Genomic DNA, 16,965 nt, shown 5'->3' with positions numbered 1-16,965 from the left:
TGACTTGAAGTCTGCCCAGACTAGTTCTTAACTGTGATCCTTAGAGAAGTCTCGAGTGGCTGAGATCACACTGTTCAGCCAGTGGCACTAGGTTCACCCTTGCTTCTCAACCAGGGTGTCGAGCACCCCGCTGTTCTTGTGGGTATTTCCTGTTACATCCAGTTCTGCTGTCCTCAGGCGTCAAAGCCACAACCTAATTCCTATTATTCATTCTGATTGATGTGAAGCCAGCTAAGTCCCCAAGACCGTGTCCCAGTGGCATGGAGCATCAGCTATGTTAAAGACCAGTGCCCGAGCAGGGGCCAGTGCTTAGTGGGCCGGGGAATGGTAGAGTGCCAAGAGCTCAATCTGGATGAGCCAAAGGCAGACCTGAAGCAGCTGCTGATCCCCAACTTTGTCTTGTTTCCTTTGGTGCATGGAGTGGGCAGCCATGGGACTAATACTGGGTTCTATACAGGCTTTGCAAATTTCTCTATACCCCAAGTGCTGCCCTCAGCCAGGATCATGTGAAGCACCACTGTGGCATTTGTTATTTTATTGTTAAGTAAATACAGGAAAATGCTTTTGAAATAAAGGCCTTGTGTAAGAATTAAGAACAAGGAAGTGGAGGTGTGGCAAGTAGTAGTAGAGTGCCAACTTTTAAGTGAAAAAAACTAAGGGACAGACTAGGCCTGGAGATGTGGCCCCAAAAAGAAACTACATGCAAACATCCATAGCAGTTGAATAGCCACAAGCTGGTGGCTCACACCTGTAATCGTAACTACACAGTAGGCTGAAATCAGAGAATCACAGTTTGAAACTAGCCTACATAGGAATATCTGAGATTATTTCCAGATAACCACCAAAAAGTGAAAAGTATAGGGGGAGGGGTTATTAACCAAGATGCACTATACTTAAATAATATAACTCAGATATTTAGTTGTGAGTCAGAGATTGGGAGGATCATTGTAAACTATGTTGTATGAAGCCTGATCAGGATTCTCATTTCAGACTGGGAATGTGTCTTAGCCGTAGAGTACTTGCCTAGCATGCATAAAGCCCTGGGTTTGCTTCCTTAGTACAACATAAACAGAAAAAGCCTGAAGTGGAGTTGTGGTTCAAATGGTAGAGCACTAGCCTTGAGCAGAGGCTCTAGGACAGTGCTCAGGCTCTTGGTTCAAGTTCCAGGACTGGAAGGAAACCAACAAACAAAAAATTCAATTAGCAAGACCTGGTGACAGGCATCTGTAACACTTCACCTAACAATCTATGCTGGAGGTTATTAGCAATGGAACTAAAGAGCTGACTCAAAAAAAAGAGTGCCAGTGAGCACGGTTCAAGTAAGAAGTGTTTGAAGCACCAAGTTCAAGCTCCCAATTAAAATAGGAAATACATGGCAATAGCATCAAGTAAAAAACTTGAGAAGGGCCAGATACCAGTGGCTATCATCTATAATCCTAACTGCTCAGGTTGAGATCTGAGGACCAGTTTGAAGCCAGCTAGGCAGACAAATCCAATTAACAAGACTACAGTTAACCAGAACTGAAGGGACTGATCAAGTGGTAGAGCACCAGATGTGAGCGGGACAGGGTTTTGAGTTTTAACCCATAGGCCAGTACCAAAACCAAACTTTGAAAGATTGTAGCCTTAAAACTAAAGCCATTACATATGGGCTCAACAAACAAAAGAATTTTAAAGTAGAAAAAAGATGTGGCTCAAATGCGAGCGTGATTCAGGGATGGCTAGGAAATGTGGGGCTTCTTTGTACCTGCTTGATGCGTTCTAGTCACCTGCCTCAACCCTTACAAGAAAGCTCAGACTTGATGTGTGACTTGTACTTTGATGTGTAATCTGTACATTAAAATCAATAAATCCTCCCTGAGTACCCAAGTCATTTGCTAGCTATTGCTGAGTAGATAATCTGTGCCAGTCATTGTGGAAAAGTCTTTATTTTAAGAAAAAAATTTAGTTAACAAAAAAATTTTCTTTTTAACAAGTTTCACTTAGCAAAATACACCCGAAAGGAAATCACAGTACAAAGCTTAAGTCAAGGCCTCACCAATTCCTACAGTATTAGTATTGTGTCTCAATTCGCAAAACTAACTTTTAAAAAGCTGAAATTCAACCTAAAAGATTTTAAATGAAGGAAATAGAAACTAGAATGAACCAACATGAGAAATGTTTCTCTTCGAATGAGGGACCTAGCACCTTGAGTTCTCCAAAAAAGCAATCGGCCCAATCAATGTGCTCCCTGCAGTTTGGTGTGAAGATCCAACATCTAACAGTCAGAACTACTGGAAGGGAAGGTCACTATCAAAATGTGAACTGCGGAAAGTGGAAGCAGATAAAGTTTGAGTTTACTCCATATCAGATGCTAGAAGAAAGGTCTGCATGAGAACACTGAAGAGGTAATTTCTTTAATCCAGATTTCACAAACTCATGGTGCAATTTGGGTCCCACAGCTTCCTCTAGTTATAGACTGCTCTCTCCCTGCTTCTTGGCTGCCTGGGAATATTTGATTGAAACTCCAATGCTTTTACAAAACTAGTCATAGCCACCCATGCTGTTCTGACTGGTGTAGCCAGTACCGTAACAACCGCTCACAGACTGGCTGTCCAGGCCACTGTAGGTGGCCTGGGCGGCAGACACCCCCATGCCCTGCATCACCTGGCTGCTGTATGCCCCATTGCTGGCCCCTGTGGTGGAATTCAGGAAGAGTTCTATGTATCTGTGCTGCATGTTGGCCCTGTCTTTTGACATTGCTGCCACTGCTTCTTCGTGAGTAGCAAACTCCACATCAGCCTCTCCGGTCACTCTTCCATCAGGCCCGATCTCAATGTGTACTCTCACAGGGTTGAGTGGAGAAAAGAAGTTGTAAATGTCGTTCTCGGTGGCTTTGTAGGGCAGCCCCCTCATGTGGACACAGTGGCCAGTGGTGCTCTGCACGGTGAACTCGCCATCCCCGTATCTATGGTCGTACATGCCCGAGAGACAGTAGCTGAGGTCTCGCCCAAAGAGGTCAGTGGTGAAGCCATAGCCATCGCTGAGCCCGCTGTACTCCTCGTAGCCCCCATAGCCTGCACTGTAGGCGCTGGACCTCATCCGATCCAGGCCTGCCTGCTTCACAATGCCAATGTACCTCCGGGCAGTGCCAGGCCGGTCATAGGGCCCTGGGCGCTGCACAGACATGAACTTCAGAGGTGGGTCTGAGTAGGACCTAACTTCCTCCTGACTGCTCTTGAACACCTCGATATACCTGTGCCCTATTCTCTCCTTGTGTTTCCCCAGGGCCTTCTCAGCTAACTCCTGCGAGGCAAACTGTACAAAGGCCTCCCCTGTAATCTTGCCCTCTGGGTCCACTGGTAGTGTGATCCCATTGGGCACAATTTCTAACCCTGAGAAGAACTGAACAATTTCTTCCTTTGTGCATCCAAACGGGAGGCCCCGGAGCCGCACGAAGCCATCATTGGCGCTGTCAGCGCTGTTTGGACCGCTGTGCTTCAACACCCAATCCATCTCGGTTCTGTGAGACTTGAACACCTCGATGTACCGGTGGCCCATGCTTTCCCTGTCTTTTTTCAGGGCCAATTTTACATCATCTTCAGATTCAAGTTCAACAAAAGCCTCACCACTCTGCCTGCCTTCCCTAGTGTAAATGAAATGGACCCCTGCAACCCCATCGTGAATGGTGCAGTCAGAGAGAAAGTTCTGCACATCATCAATTGAGCAGGACCAGGGCAGGCCACGGAGTTTGACCACAAAGCCTTCACCTCCCTCAGGGCCCAGCATCATGGACACTTTGCAGGACAGATGTCACACAAGCTTGGGTAGATTTTGTAGCTGAAAGAAAGCAGAAACTACTTCACATAAGTTTTCAGTTCATATATTGAGCAAGAACTTGCAGTAAATACTTTTTCCTCATTTACTAGTAAGATAAATATCAATCCATTTGAGACATTAATAGTCAGGCAAAGTGGCATGGTCATGTAAAGCTTAACATTAAGATGAGGAAGGAGTCCAGTTCAGCTCGGGCAACATACCCAAGACCTACTGAATCTCCAAAAATAGATGTTTCAAGATGGCAATCCAATCCTAGGGTCTTCCAAAACAGGCTGATGACCTAAGACACTCAAGTCAATAACCTAGAATTCTTTGAAAATGTAGCAGTGGGTCAATTACTGTGGACATAAAAACACAATCAATCTGGAGGTAATATTCAGATTCCCAATTCTCAGAGGAGGACATGCTCCCAGGAGGAGCACTTGAGTCAAATCATTTTTGGACTAGACTAGGAAACACAAACCCATTAAAACAACTGTTTTCAAATGTAGACATTTTACCTTTTTACACTTGCAAATATTGAGACCTAACATCAGAAATTTATATCATAGTGCAAGATGCACAAAGAGTTGCTAATGAGAGTTGAGCACAGCCTTCTCTGCATAAACGTCCTACTACCAACTGCATGTACACTTGGAGTAAATGTGCAGTCACTTAACGGGCCAACTCTGAGGCATTCATTGTCTAATGGCCTGAAGTGCTGGCAGCTCATGCATGCCTGTTATCCAAGGATTAAGGTGAGGACCCTATCTCCAATTGAGCATCAAAAAAGCTTTAAGTGGAGCTGTGGCTTAAGTGGTTGAACACAAAATTTCAGGGGCAGTGCCTAGGTCTGATGCAACCATTTACTTTTTTCTGCAAAAAATAGCATCTACTTATTAGTCTCTTTCTTTACCTGAGAACATAAATGAGGATCAGTGGGGCTCCTTGCACTCCTCCATTTTTAATGCCAGGACAAAAGTGAGTGGCCAGATGACTCCTGGTCATATACCTCTGAAGACACCACGTTACCAGGTCATCCTAGATTATCTTCAACGATCCTCCACTAACTGTTCCCAAGCACTGCTTCTGAAAGTCTAAGAGTCACAATGGAAAATCCCACTATGACCACATCCTACAGCTACTATCCTCCAAAGACTGCAGCTTCCTTATTCAACCCCCTTTCTCTACTTTCCTGACCCACCTCAGACTCAGGACTGGATGGACCTAGTCCCATGGTGCTTCTGGGGGGCTCATGTGCACTCACAGATATGGTGCCTCTCTACTCAATACTGCTTGCATTTTGAAGCAGTCTCTATGTAGAGCCTGCTGTCTTGTGCAATTCCAGGCTCTTGGCTGCAAAAGTGGTCTCCACCACTAGAGGCCAGTGGTACTCTTCATCCCAGTTATCTCCAGATATTCTCAAATGTCCCCTGAAGTTAACTGCCTCCAGGTGTGAACTTATGGAGAGTAGTCTCCTTAAATGAAGAAAGCTACCACAGCTGCCTCCTGGCAGACTTTCAGATCACTAGGCCCCAACCTAGAAAAACCTTTTTCCTCACTTCCACTGAACAGTCTCCTACCAACAAAATATGCTGTCTTAACCATCTTTTAACACAGGCCTTCTCTGCTTCAGCTTCTAAGAATCATCTTGGAAGGACAAATGCCCATCTCTTCATTGTACTGTCCCCTCCAGCGGGTGCCTCCAGATTCTATTTTATACTCATTTCTGGCCAGGATAGAGGACATGACTATCCAGCCTTCAGTGATTTTCTTTCTAATGCCCAGCTTTATAGATAGAATCCCATTTTCAAACTGAACCCTTGTCCCTAAATTCTATTCATTAACAGGATTGCTACACTTATATACCAGAAAGTCCATATATTGAAAATATCTCACATGTTCTTAATGCACCCAATATTGCTGAAAGTATGGCTCAAGTGATGGAATACCTGCCCACTAAGCAGGAAGCCTTGAGTTCAAACCCTAGTATCACTATCAAAACCCACTTAACTTACCCAACATTACAACTTTCACTTGGGTCCTTTCTAAATGTGCTCAGATTATTCCCTAATGCCTACAGTCAGACAAAGTTCATGGCTGACCTAGGAACCCTTTCTCAAGCCATCACAATGTTGAAAAATTTCAAGTTGAACATGGTGAAATTAAAGAATCCTATAAAGGTTTCTCACACTCTGTACTTTTAGACACCACTCTGCAGGGAAGATTATAGCATTAATTACATCTTACTTCCTTTTTTTTTTGGGTCCGGTCGGCCTGAACTCTGGGCCTGAGCACTGTCCCTCAGCTCTTCAGCTCAAGGCTAGTTGCCCTACCACTTGAGCCACAGCGCTACTTCCGGCTTTTTTCTTCTTTTTTTTTTTTTTGCTTATGTGGTGCTGAGGAATCGAACCCAGGGCCTCATGCATGCAAGGCAAGCCCTCTACCACTGAGCCACCTTCCCAGCCCCTCCTTTTGAAATTTTTTCCCTCCTCAGTGCCTAGAATTTGCTATACTTTGCTCCCTGAGGGATTTGACCCACATGGTTGACTTGACCCACATGGTAATTCTCCCTCCAAATATACTCTGCCCAACCTTCTGCTGATCTAAATCCTGCTAATCCTTCAGGTGTCAGTGCTAGTCCTCGGTAGTCCCACACACAAAAAAATCTCATTCTGTGGCTTGCAACCTAAAATCTGGTGTTAACTTTCAGCACTCTTTTGCTTGAAAGTTCTTCTCAAACAGCACTGGGAACAAATTAAGTCTGTTGTCCACTATGATCCCATCTTTACCATAAGCCAGACACAGCAGGCCCCAACCAAGATTAGCAAAGGATTATAGCTAAGTGGGGTCAACAGCTTCTACAAGAATGCAGCAGCCTAGGTAGGCTGAAAAGACAAAGGAAGTATGAAAACACACACTTTACACATGCCTGAGATCTGACAAAGCATCACGCAAGTTTTCTTTCAGAAACACTAGAGGCCAATAAGGGAAAAAGCAATCTTTCCTAAAACCCATGTTTACTTTTAACACCTTGCTTTCACTACTCAATTTTCTACTCCCATCTAATTCATTAACTAAAACTGAACTGAAGAATGCTGTGAAACTCTAGTCAAAGTAAGTGGTAACAGGAAAGGAATATAAAGATGGAGAGGAAGGGTAGGCTAGTTCAGTCAATACTCAATGTACCTATACAAAAATTAGACCAAGTAACTGAGAAATCAGTGGGTGGGGTTGGGAGAGAATGGTATAAAGGGGGATTAATGAAGGGACTTTAGCATTGATATTTGTGATCAAGTAAAGCTTTATCAAGTATAAATGAGTTGAATGTTTCCTTAAAAGAGCTTACCTCAAACAACCACAGATGCCTTCAGTGGGAGATACAATAGATGGCAGACTGTTCTTCAGGGAAAAAAAAAAAAAGAACATTGGATTTCTGGTCAGAAAAACATGGCCCTCTGGTACTAACCTGGGCATTCCCAGGACAGGCCTTTTCAGCACAAAGGCTAAGACTTATTATTTTCATAGAAGAATGGTGTTTACTACAATGATTTGGATCAACTTGACTTATACTTTAGGGTGGTGTGAAGACAATGAAAAGACTGGATTTATTTGGGAATTCCACATGAACTGATTTTATGATATCGGAATAGGGAGACAAAATGTTGAAATAGGTTTTAAAAAATAGCAAAGACAAGGTACTACCCTCATCATTAGCCATTTGAACACTGCCTGCATGGGTGTAACAAGGGCTAGAGTCTACGGAATATTGCGACTTAAGCTGCAATTTTTAAGCTTTGATTGGAAGCATGAAATTGGAAATGAATTAATGTTACTTACTCAGCTTGCTGCCTTAAAAAAAAAACCACAAACTAGCCTGGGGCGAGTGGCTCACACCTGTAATCCTAGCTACTCAGGAGAGTGAGGTCAAAGAATCACGGTTCAGCCTGAGCAGGAAAGTCTGCGAAACTCTTATCTCCAATTAACCACCAGGAAACTGGAAGTGGTGCTGTGGCTCAAATGGCAGAATGTTCGCCTTAAGCTGGAGAGAGCTCAGGGACAGCGACCAGACCCAGAGTTCAAGCCCCTTGCCGGACCCCTCCCCCCAAAGAAACCCCAGCAACACATACTTACACCTGACCAGTCTTACTTTTAACTTGTGATTACATAAGACGAGGAGTGGGTGTGTACAAATAGAAAAACTAACAGTTAAAGGGCAATCTATTAGGAAATGGAATGGAACCAGGTTTTCACCAGGCTCTCTCTACCCACATGCCCAGCCCCTCTACCTCCTAGGAGGCAGGGATCTGAAGGGTGGGTGACACCTATTCACTCACCTTTCAGACTCTTTTCCACCCCAGTTTATCTCCCCCACCCCCAGCTCCTTTCCAAGCAGTTTGCTGAACCACACCTAAGGCCTCCCTGAGGTCACTTGTGGACTGGCAACTGGCCACATTTGCTGGTTGGCAGACAATGTGGATATGGGACAGTTATGAGTGCAGGCTGCAGGTACATTAAACATTCTCAGTACAAGTCTATGGGTGTGTCAGCATGAATGGCCCAGGTGACTGAAAGGTGTAGACAGCATGTCTAGTTTGTGGAGTACAAATCAAAAATGAAGGTGCACACGAACCCTGTGAGAGAAAGTGGCTGGGAAAAGGTTACGATACTACACTTCTAACCAGCAAGGAATAAACACTCCCAGCCAAGGGGATAGTGGTCAGACAGGATAGGAAGCTGCCTCAAGGTAGAAGCAATCAAAATAATCAGGGTGTGCCTTTGAATTCTAAGGTAGAGTAAACAGGGCAGTGCACCACCCACCTGGTTCTTTTTTGTGGTGGAGCTGGGGTGAGACTCTGCCTACATTCAAATCTAATTTACCCTCCCAGTCTCCACCCCTTTCACTGGGAGCCCTTCACTTTCTAAGTTTTGACCTCCGGACTGTTGGGAGTGTGTCCAGACTAGCCTCAGTAAGTTTTACTTCTGAGTCAAAGTCCACAGGTGCTGATTGGGGTTCCAGAACTAAGCCTCTTGTCTTTTCTGCTCCAAAGACTTACCTCCAAGGAAGGTACAACAGGTCTCAGTTTTCATCAAGCAACAGCGGATTACAGCCAGGGAACCCCAAATTCCACCCAACGCTTTAAAAATGCAGAGAGCTCCGAGGAAAGTCCAGGTGCATCTTCTTTTGTTCTTAACCTGAAATGGAAGCTCAAATAGTCAGAGTCAACTACTGAAAGGGTGGAGCCTCCAGGGCCTGTGGCTTGTTTTGGCGGGAAGAACCACTGAGGCTCAAAGACAAGGGCGAGCAGTTTTCCACCTGGCCACACAGCTCACAACACAGACCCAAGATGGTTGGGCCCAGGGCCTGTGCTAAGGCGTTTCCGGGCTAGGGCGGCTGGCCGGTTCCTCAGCTTCCCCCGCAGCAGGGGGAGGGCAGGGCTTGTGGAGTTCGGCAGCCCCTGTTCCTGCCCCTCCAGGGCCTGTGGGCCGTGGGGGAGTGAGTCTAAAGGAAAAGGGTGGCGGTGCAGGGCAAGGGGCAGTGACAGGCCGAGGTCAAAGCCGTGCATAGGCTTTGCTGTGGCCTGGGTAGTTTTTTAAGCGGGTGCCGGAAGGTTGGAGTCTTGGGGCTTCAGGGAATGGGGCCCGCAAGGGGCTCACCTAGCCTGGGACGGGCTGTAGGGTCCGGAGTCCGGGACGCAGAGGCCGTGTAAGCCAAGCCGGCAGCCGGACGTGGGTCACGGGGTGCCGAGGAGGAAGTGCCACCGCCGGCCCGCCAAGATGTCACCAATGGGAAACGCGTGCCTGCAGGTGCAGCCGCGAACCGCGCGTTTGGCCCGGGCAGGAAGTAGGGAGGGGGGAAGAAAGCGAACAGTTGTCAGCAAGCACGCTGGAGGGGGTCAGGATGACCGCAGGGGAGGAGAGTGACCGGGCAAAGTACAGAACAGCGCAACGGGAGGCACGGGGAACCTCAAAGATCACCTGGAAAGGTGAGATGGAAACCTGCCTTGTTATCCTGGCCCTTAACGAAATTCCTAAACTATATACTTTTGAGGCCTAAGTCAAAACAAGTGGCAAGAACAGTGACTATTTTTTTGGAACTACTGTTGTATCTGGAGTCGAGTCTGTTTCAAAATAAAATGGAAGAAATCAGATGGGTATCCAAGCTACTAGTAATGTGTACATGGAGGAGTTTCATCATACTTCCTGGAGTTTAAAAGCCAAGTACTTTTGCTGAAGATCCCCAATTCAAACCCCAGTATGTTACCCAACCAGAAGTGTGTATTGTCCTAGTTATTCCACTATAGATAGCTTTCTATTTCTGAAAAACGCAGCTCCAGGGACTTGAACTCAGGGCCTGATTTATTTTTTGCTAATGCAAGTGCTCTACCACTTGAGCCACACAGCTCAAGACTTTTTGGCAGAGACAGAGTCTCAAATTCCAGCCTGAGGAATATAGGCATCAGCCACCATCACCCTCAGATCTCCATTTAACTTTTTTCTTTTTGTTGGTCTTAGGGCTTGAACTCTGGGCCGGGGTGCTGTCCCTGAGCTCTTCAGCTCAAGGCTAGCACTCTACCACTTGAGCCACAGGGCCACTTCCAGTTTTCTGGAGGTAAGCATCCAAGGACTTTCCCTCCTTGGGCTGGCTTTGAACCTCAATCCTCAGATCTCAGCCTCCTGAGTAGCTAGGATTACAGGGTGAGCCACCAGCACCCAGCTTCCTTTCAACTTCTTTTCACAAGCTCCATGGGTCTGGGAGAAAGATTTCCCTGGTGATACAGTATATGAATATAGCCTATACCTATACCTACTTGTCATGGAGGTCTTTTGGGTTTTGCTAGAAATTAGATTTAATGGCCTCAACACCATCTTCCCGGTTTTCTGGCTTGCTTCTTCCCTGGTGGTAGGTTATTACATGCTGTGTACTCAAAAAGACTATACTCCACGCCAGGACAACTCTGTCAAAAACACATACTAACAATTTGTCTAAACTTTTCAAGGGGCGCAAGTGATCCCTAAAGCTCTCTATTAATGACCAAGAAGCTTTAGATGAATAATTAAAATTGGCATCCACCAAAAGGAAGCATCATTATCTGTATGCCAAGGGAAGGCATTTTTCCATTTACTTTTTTTTGGGGGGGTGGGAGGGAGGGAGGTCCGGTCGTGGGGCCTGAACACAGTCCTTCAGCTCTTCAGCTCAAGGCTAGCGCTCTAATCACTTGAGCCACAGCGACACTTCCTGCTTTTTTTTTTTTGCTTATGTGGTGCTGAGGAATCGAACCCAGGGCCTCATGCATGCAAGGCAAGTACTCTACCACTGAGCCACCTTCCCAGCCCTTATCTTTTTTAAGCAGAAGTTTATGTGCTTTATCTAATTACTTTTCTCAAAAGCTGTTTTATTAAAATATATAATGTAATATATTAGGTTAAGTTTTCTGTCCCTAATGCTTTTATTAAAACGCACAGGAGGAACAAATTTTTACCAACACAGAATAAATCCTTGCTGATAGACTGCATTTTGCAATTAATTCAAGAACCAAGACCATCTAAATTAACAGAAGCCACGACAAATAATTTCCATGTTCATGAGATGCAGCAACTAGACCAAATCTGCCCTCAACTGAGGGAGAATCCTCATCATCCAAACAATTGGTAGCTATTTACCCCAGGAGAAATAAAATCCCTGTGTAGCTAAGAAATGTGAGTACAGATTCTGTTAAAGAAAATACAACCGAGCTCGGTATTGGTAGCTTTTGCCTGCAATCCTAACTACTCAGGAGGCTGAGATGCCAGCCCAGGGCAGACAAATCCGTTTAGACTAGCTATCTCCAATTAACTAGCAAAAATCCAGAAATGGAGTTGTATGTAGCTCAGGGACAGCACCCAGGCCCCGAGTTCAAGCTTCAAGAGCTGTACCAACAAATATATAAAAAAAAATAATTAGGAGAGAAGAAGAGAGAAAGGGGGGAGGAAAATACACTCTGGGAAGATTAGGTTATCACAACCTCCTACAGCAACATTCCATTATCTCCGGAGCAAGGCTTGAGAAGTCCTAATAAGATCCTGAGCTTGGTGATTAGGCATAGCAAAGCCCATGGGGTTTGGATACTGCTCCCTAGGGAGACTACAGCCTTTCAGAAGGTGTCTCTCTTTTGGCTTACAAAGATGGATTTTTTTTCCTCCACCTTCTCTTCAGAAAACAGACACCTTGCCTGGGTCCTGTGTATGTGACCATAGGTGCTCATGCTGCGGTAGCTCTTGTTCCTTTAGAAACAGAGTACCCAGCCGAGGGAGAAAAAAAAAAAAAGGAGAGCTAGGAGCAGAGAAAGGAACATGATAATGTGTGGTGGTGGTGTGGGAAGCCATCTCCAGCACCTGGAATAAATATACCAAACTTCACAGGTGGGCAGTTTCAGGGAACAAGAAGTGCTAGACAAAACCATCAATATTTTAACAGGAACAAAACATAAGCACTTTCAGACATTTTGTTTCAGTATTAAAAACTTTCTGGTAATAAAATCCTTTCACCTTTCAATTTATAAGTAATGAATTGGCAGTAAAAGTCAGTAGTAGCCAGGTAATGCAAGTACAAAAAAAAAAAAAAAAAATCACACAACATAAAGAAGGGGAAAGGGAGTCTTTGGGACATACTTTGTGAATCAATTCTATCTGTACTTTAAATATAGCTTAAAAAAAAAAATTTTATGCTTGGGTTGAGTTCTTTGTAAATATCCCAATGGGAATACCACAGAATCAAGTGTATCTTAAGCCAGCAAAATTTCCTTTCATTCTTTTATCTCTTTCCTCCAACTGAGTCTGTTTCCCTTGTCTCTGAAGGAACTAACTCTTGCTGACAAATTGATCCTACAGACTTCTGGCACACAGAATTAAAAGAAAATAAGTTCCCTTTAAGCCAGAAGGCTTTGGTACTTTACCAAAATCAAACACATCAAAGAAAATAACAGACTGGAAAGTGTCAAAATGTCACAGAAGCTATCACTTGAAATCCTAGGTTACTCAAGAGGTTGAGTCTTGAAGGGAGAGGCAATTAACCTGAAAAATGTTGGTCCTCAAGTATTAGACAGACATGTGTAATTCTCTGGCCCCAATAAATTCAAGTACCACTTTTTGCCAGTACCAAAAAAGAAAAGCAGAAAAAGATTACAAAGTATTGTAAGATATAGAACATTCCATACATTCACAAATTTGACTACTAAAAACTTTTGAGTTGTTCATTTTTAAAAACTTGAGTGAAGCCAGGCGCTGGTGGCTCACGCCTATAATCCCAACTACTCAGAAGGCTGAGATCTGAGGATTGTGATTAGAATCCAGCCCGAGGATGGAAAGGCCAGGAGGCTGCAAAAGCCGGAAGTGGAACTGTGGCTCAAGTGATTGAAGTAGCCACCAGCAAAAGGAGCTCAAGGACAGTGCCCAAGCCCAGAGTTCAAGCCTCACAACCAAAGATACAAATAAATAAATTAAAGCCTAAGATTTCATATTGTAATTTTATTGAAAAGCACTGCTCTAACCAGGTATCATTAAGCAGAACAAGAGCCTGGATTCTAACAAGAACAGAGGTATCAATAACTGATCCTCTTCGGAATGTGTATGTATGTAGTTACTGACTTAAAAGTTGAAATTATACTGGTAATATGAAATGTTTTAAAAACAGCGTGCTTGCATCTTTCTGATTTAAATCTTGCATTTTTAGATCTACAATCACCCTAAAATCAGTTTGTCATTTCCAACAGTTCTAAAATAAGGTAAATTTCAGGAAATAATCTCACCTATGACTTAGATGCAAACATCCTTAACAATAGCAAACATCCTTAACAAACACTAGCCCAAGTCCAGCAAGACAAAGCATCAGAATCAACATGACCAAACTAGATTAGAAAAAGCAAGTGTAGTCAAAATTTTCAAGGTTATTCCCAGGAATTCAACATACTGATGTATCAACGGACAAAGTCTGAGTCTAGATATAACAAGTGAAAAGCTGGGCTGGAGATGTGGCTCATGAAAATAAAAAGGCAACTTGAGCACGCTTGGTCTTGTACTCAATACCCAGTAACAAAATAAAATTTGACAAACATTCTGAAAGGTACCCACTGGCCCCAAGCAAGATTATCAGGATTTTGCTATGTACAGCACTGGGGCTCGAACCCATGGACTCCTGCCTCCTAAATTGGCTCGATATCGCTGAACCATGCCTCATGGAAAAATAAAAATACTTAGGTGGCTGCGACTACAGCTCATACATCAAGTCCTGGATTCAATTCCTAACCCCACAAAAATAACTGGTATGGGATTAAAAAAAAAAAAAGCAATTTTTGCTTGAGCTCGGTTGCAGCTCAACCAGCTGATCCCCAGAGACCTAAGTCCCAGTCCAACTGTGTCCGTGAGTAAAGGACTCCACCTTTTTCACATCGGCTGTTCTAAGAAGTTAATTTCCTTTTAAAGGGAGTTGGTAAAACCACCAACTCTGCGCCTGGACATTACGGGCCAAATGCTCCCGGCTCTCAATGGTTTAGTCTCAGGGCAGCACCGGCTTCCCTATATACAACCAATATTTTGCTTTACAACAATCCTTATTTTCAGCAGGAAACTGCATTTAAGAGAAAACTTTTTTTCTTGTAACACCACGAGTCATTTGCCAGCTTAATAAAAAGTTATAGCTTGGCTGGGCGCCAGTGGCTGGCCAGTAATTCTAGCTACTCAGGAGACTGATAGGAGGATGGCCGTTCGAAGCCAGCTCGGGTAGTGAAAGTCCGAGGCTCTTATCTCCAACTAATCAGCAAAAAATTGTTAGTGAAGCAATGGCTCAAGTAGCAGAACACCAGCCTTTAGCGAATAAGCCAAGCGAGAGCAAGGCGCGTGCGCACACACGTTACAAAGTGTTTTCACTGAGACCAGTACACGTTGTCTAACAGAAGTACCTTCACTCTTTTAGCTCTGAAGTTAAAAGAGTTCACTTATGTCTAAAGCACCAAGAATACGAAAATCGGTCCAGTTCTCTTGTGTGAACAGATAAATACACGGCCCTCCAAACCCGGAGCTCGGCTCCTTCCTAAACCCCGAGCGGGCCGTGCCGGGAACCCCAGGCGGCCACACAGCTCCTTCCGCGCTGCCCGCCCCGCGCAGGCAGGAGCCACGGCTCCCCCGGCACTGAGGCAGTGGGAAGGTCTTCCCCCACCCTGCCTCCGGCTGAGCGCGAGAGGAAGGAAGAGCGGCCGCGAAGCGCCCCAGAGGAGGGGGTGCGGACCCCCCGCCCGGCACGCGCGGGCGGCTCGGCTCCCGGGCGCCGGCGCCGCCCGCCAACTCCGGGACGCGCGGTGGGGGGATGGGCACGGCCGAGCCCGCCGAGCTCTCAAGTTTCCCCGGACTCGGAGAACCGCACCCGAGAACTCACAATTGGAGAAAAAGAAGCCATCCACTAACCTCACGAGGCCTAGATCTTTTTTTTTTTTTCCGTCAAAAGCGCAAACACGGGACCTACGGGCAGGGGACGAACGCACTCCGGCGCAACCGGCACGCGCGCCGCCACGAGGAGGAAGAAAAGGCCGCCGGGCCCAGGAGCAGCGGCAGCCCAGGCGCGGCGTGGGTGGGGCGGGGCGGAGCGGCGCCTCCCCGCCCGCCGCCGAGAGCGCGCGCCCCCGCCCCCGAGGCCCCGCCCGCCCGCCCGGCCCCCGCGCACGTGGCCCTCCCTCGTCCTCGTGGTCCGCGGCCCCGCCACCGCAGAGCGCGCCCCACCTCCGGGACCCCACGCTTCCGGTCTCTGGCGTCCCGTCCCCTACCCTCCCGGTCAGCCCCAGGGTATCCCGTCCCCACCACATTAGTACCCCAATCTCGAGCCCTTGGGGTCCCCGTCTCGGAGAGACGGGACTCTGTTCCGCCTTGCGGGAGTGAGACCACACCTCGGTTTCCGCCTCAGCGATGCCACACTCCAGCCCCGGGGGAGCCCGGCTTCCCCTCGCTCGCGGGGCTAGCCCTCGACTCTCCCTCCCCGACCCCAAACCCCAGTCCCGAGACCTCCCCCCCCCCCAATGGCTCAGGCGCCCTCCCCTTGGATCCTGCGGGTCCGGACCCGGGATCCCGCCCGAGCCCAACTCCCGCCTCCCAGCCCCAAACTTGGGCCCCACTCTCCAAGGCCTGGTCTCCGCCCCCGCGCGACTCCGGACTTGGTTTCCCGCCTCCTCGACCCCAAACTCCGGCTTCGGTCACCCGCCTGAGGGCCTGGACCCCAGTGCTCCCGGGATGCGGCCTCAGACTCGGACTCGCTCTCCGCTGCCTCTCACCTCGGGCTCGGAGCCGCCACGCTCCCGCTCTCACATCCGGAACCTCGGTCTGCCCTCGGAGCACCTAGAGGAGGGTAGAACGCGGGGCACTTGGCAGTTGTAGCTGAGGCAGTTGAGGCTTGTTTACCGTCACCAAGGTAACTCGCGGCAACGCGCTCTCGGGGCGGGGCTTCGGAGGGGCGGGGCCAGGGCGGAAGGTCAGAGTTGGCCCGTCGAGCGCACGCGGCGCATCCGGAAGTCTTCACGGCGCGCAGTACACCCCAGCTCATGCCCCACGCCCCGGACACCCGGAAACGGCACTCCAAGAGCCCTCGCCCCGTTCCCACTGCTAGAAGCCGGCGTGGCGGCGAGTTAGCCTTTCCCGAACCCCACCTTCAGAAAGACGCGGCACTAACCTGCTTCCTCGACGGAACCGGAAGAACGTAGGCACCACGGCGGGGCGGAGCCCCGACAACGGATGTTAGGGGGCGGGACCTTCACGGCGCTATTCTGACGGGCCCCAAACGGAGTCAACCATTGGCCAGCCGTATGCAGGGCGGAGCTGGCAGGGTGGAGCTGGCGCTGGAGAGGGCCCGCCTCTGTGTGGGGGGGGGGCGACACGGGGGAGGGGTAGCGCACGCACCAGCCTATTTTAGAGGAAAGGCGGGAAGTCTTGACGCTGGTGAGCTCCGAAGCTTTTGAACCTCTAGGGGCTGCAAATTTGAAGACCAGCGGGAGTGAGGAGACAGAGGAAAAGAGACAACCTAGAGGCATCTGTGAGGGTTAGGCTTATGGTGGGATTGCCTGGTTGAAGTTGTTTGATGGTGTGTGTGTGAGACCTGAACTCAGATCCTGTTTGTTCACCGACTTAAGTCAAATTTCCACTTCCGGC

At 47.3% G+C, this 16,965-nt stretch overlaps 1 protein-coding gene across 10 annotated transcripts; it reads right to left on the bottom strand.

The window, feature by feature from the left end:
* Window positions 1–1,909: 1,909 nt before the first annotated feature.
* Window positions 1,910–16,511, bottom strand: Hnrnpf (heterogeneous nuclear ribonucleoprotein F). 10 transcript variants are annotated; one of them, XM_042696283.1, is made up of 5 exons: window positions 16,095–16,290; window positions 9,457–9,600; window positions 8,856–8,994; window positions 7,148–7,200; window positions 1,910–3,819 (listed from the first exon to the last, which is right to left on the bottom strand). In XM_042696283.1, the coding sequence occupies exon 5, from the start codon at window positions 3,769–3,771 to the stop codon at window positions 2,524–2,526; it is 1,248 nt and encodes a 415-aa protein (XP_042552217.1). In that variant the 5' UTR covers window positions 3,772–3,819; window positions 7,148–7,200; window positions 8,856–8,994; window positions 9,457–9,600; window positions 16,095–16,290; the 3' UTR covers window positions 1,910–2,523. The 10 variants fall into 10 exon arrangements, with proteins under 10 accessions (XP_042552217.1, XP_042552218.1, XP_042552219.1 ...); XM_042696284.1 differs by lacking the exon at window positions 16,095–16,290 and adding an exon at window positions 15,238–15,389; XM_042696285.1 differs by lacking the exons at window positions 9,457–9,600; window positions 16,095–16,290 and adding an exon at window positions 16,490–16,511.
* Window positions 16,512–16,965: the final 454 nt, after the last annotated feature.

Source organism: Dipodomys spectabilis, unplaced genomic scaffold, assembly GCF_019054845.1.
Source record: "Dipodomys spectabilis isolate Male_0828 unplaced genomic scaffold, ASM1905484v1 ptg000207l, whole genome shotgun sequence".
NCBI lineage: Eukaryota > Metazoa > Chordata > Mammalia > Rodentia > Heteromyidae > Dipodomys > Dipodomys spectabilis.
The sequence above is the reverse complement of the archived record's forward strand: the minus strand, read 5'-3'. Positions and strand labels throughout refer to the sequence as shown.

Excerpts from the sequence above, each read along its gene's own strand:
- Hnrnpf (XM_042696285.1), bottom strand. The coding sequence starts at position 3,771 with ATGATGCTGGGCCCTGAGGGAGGTGAAGGCTTTGTGGTCAAACTCCGT.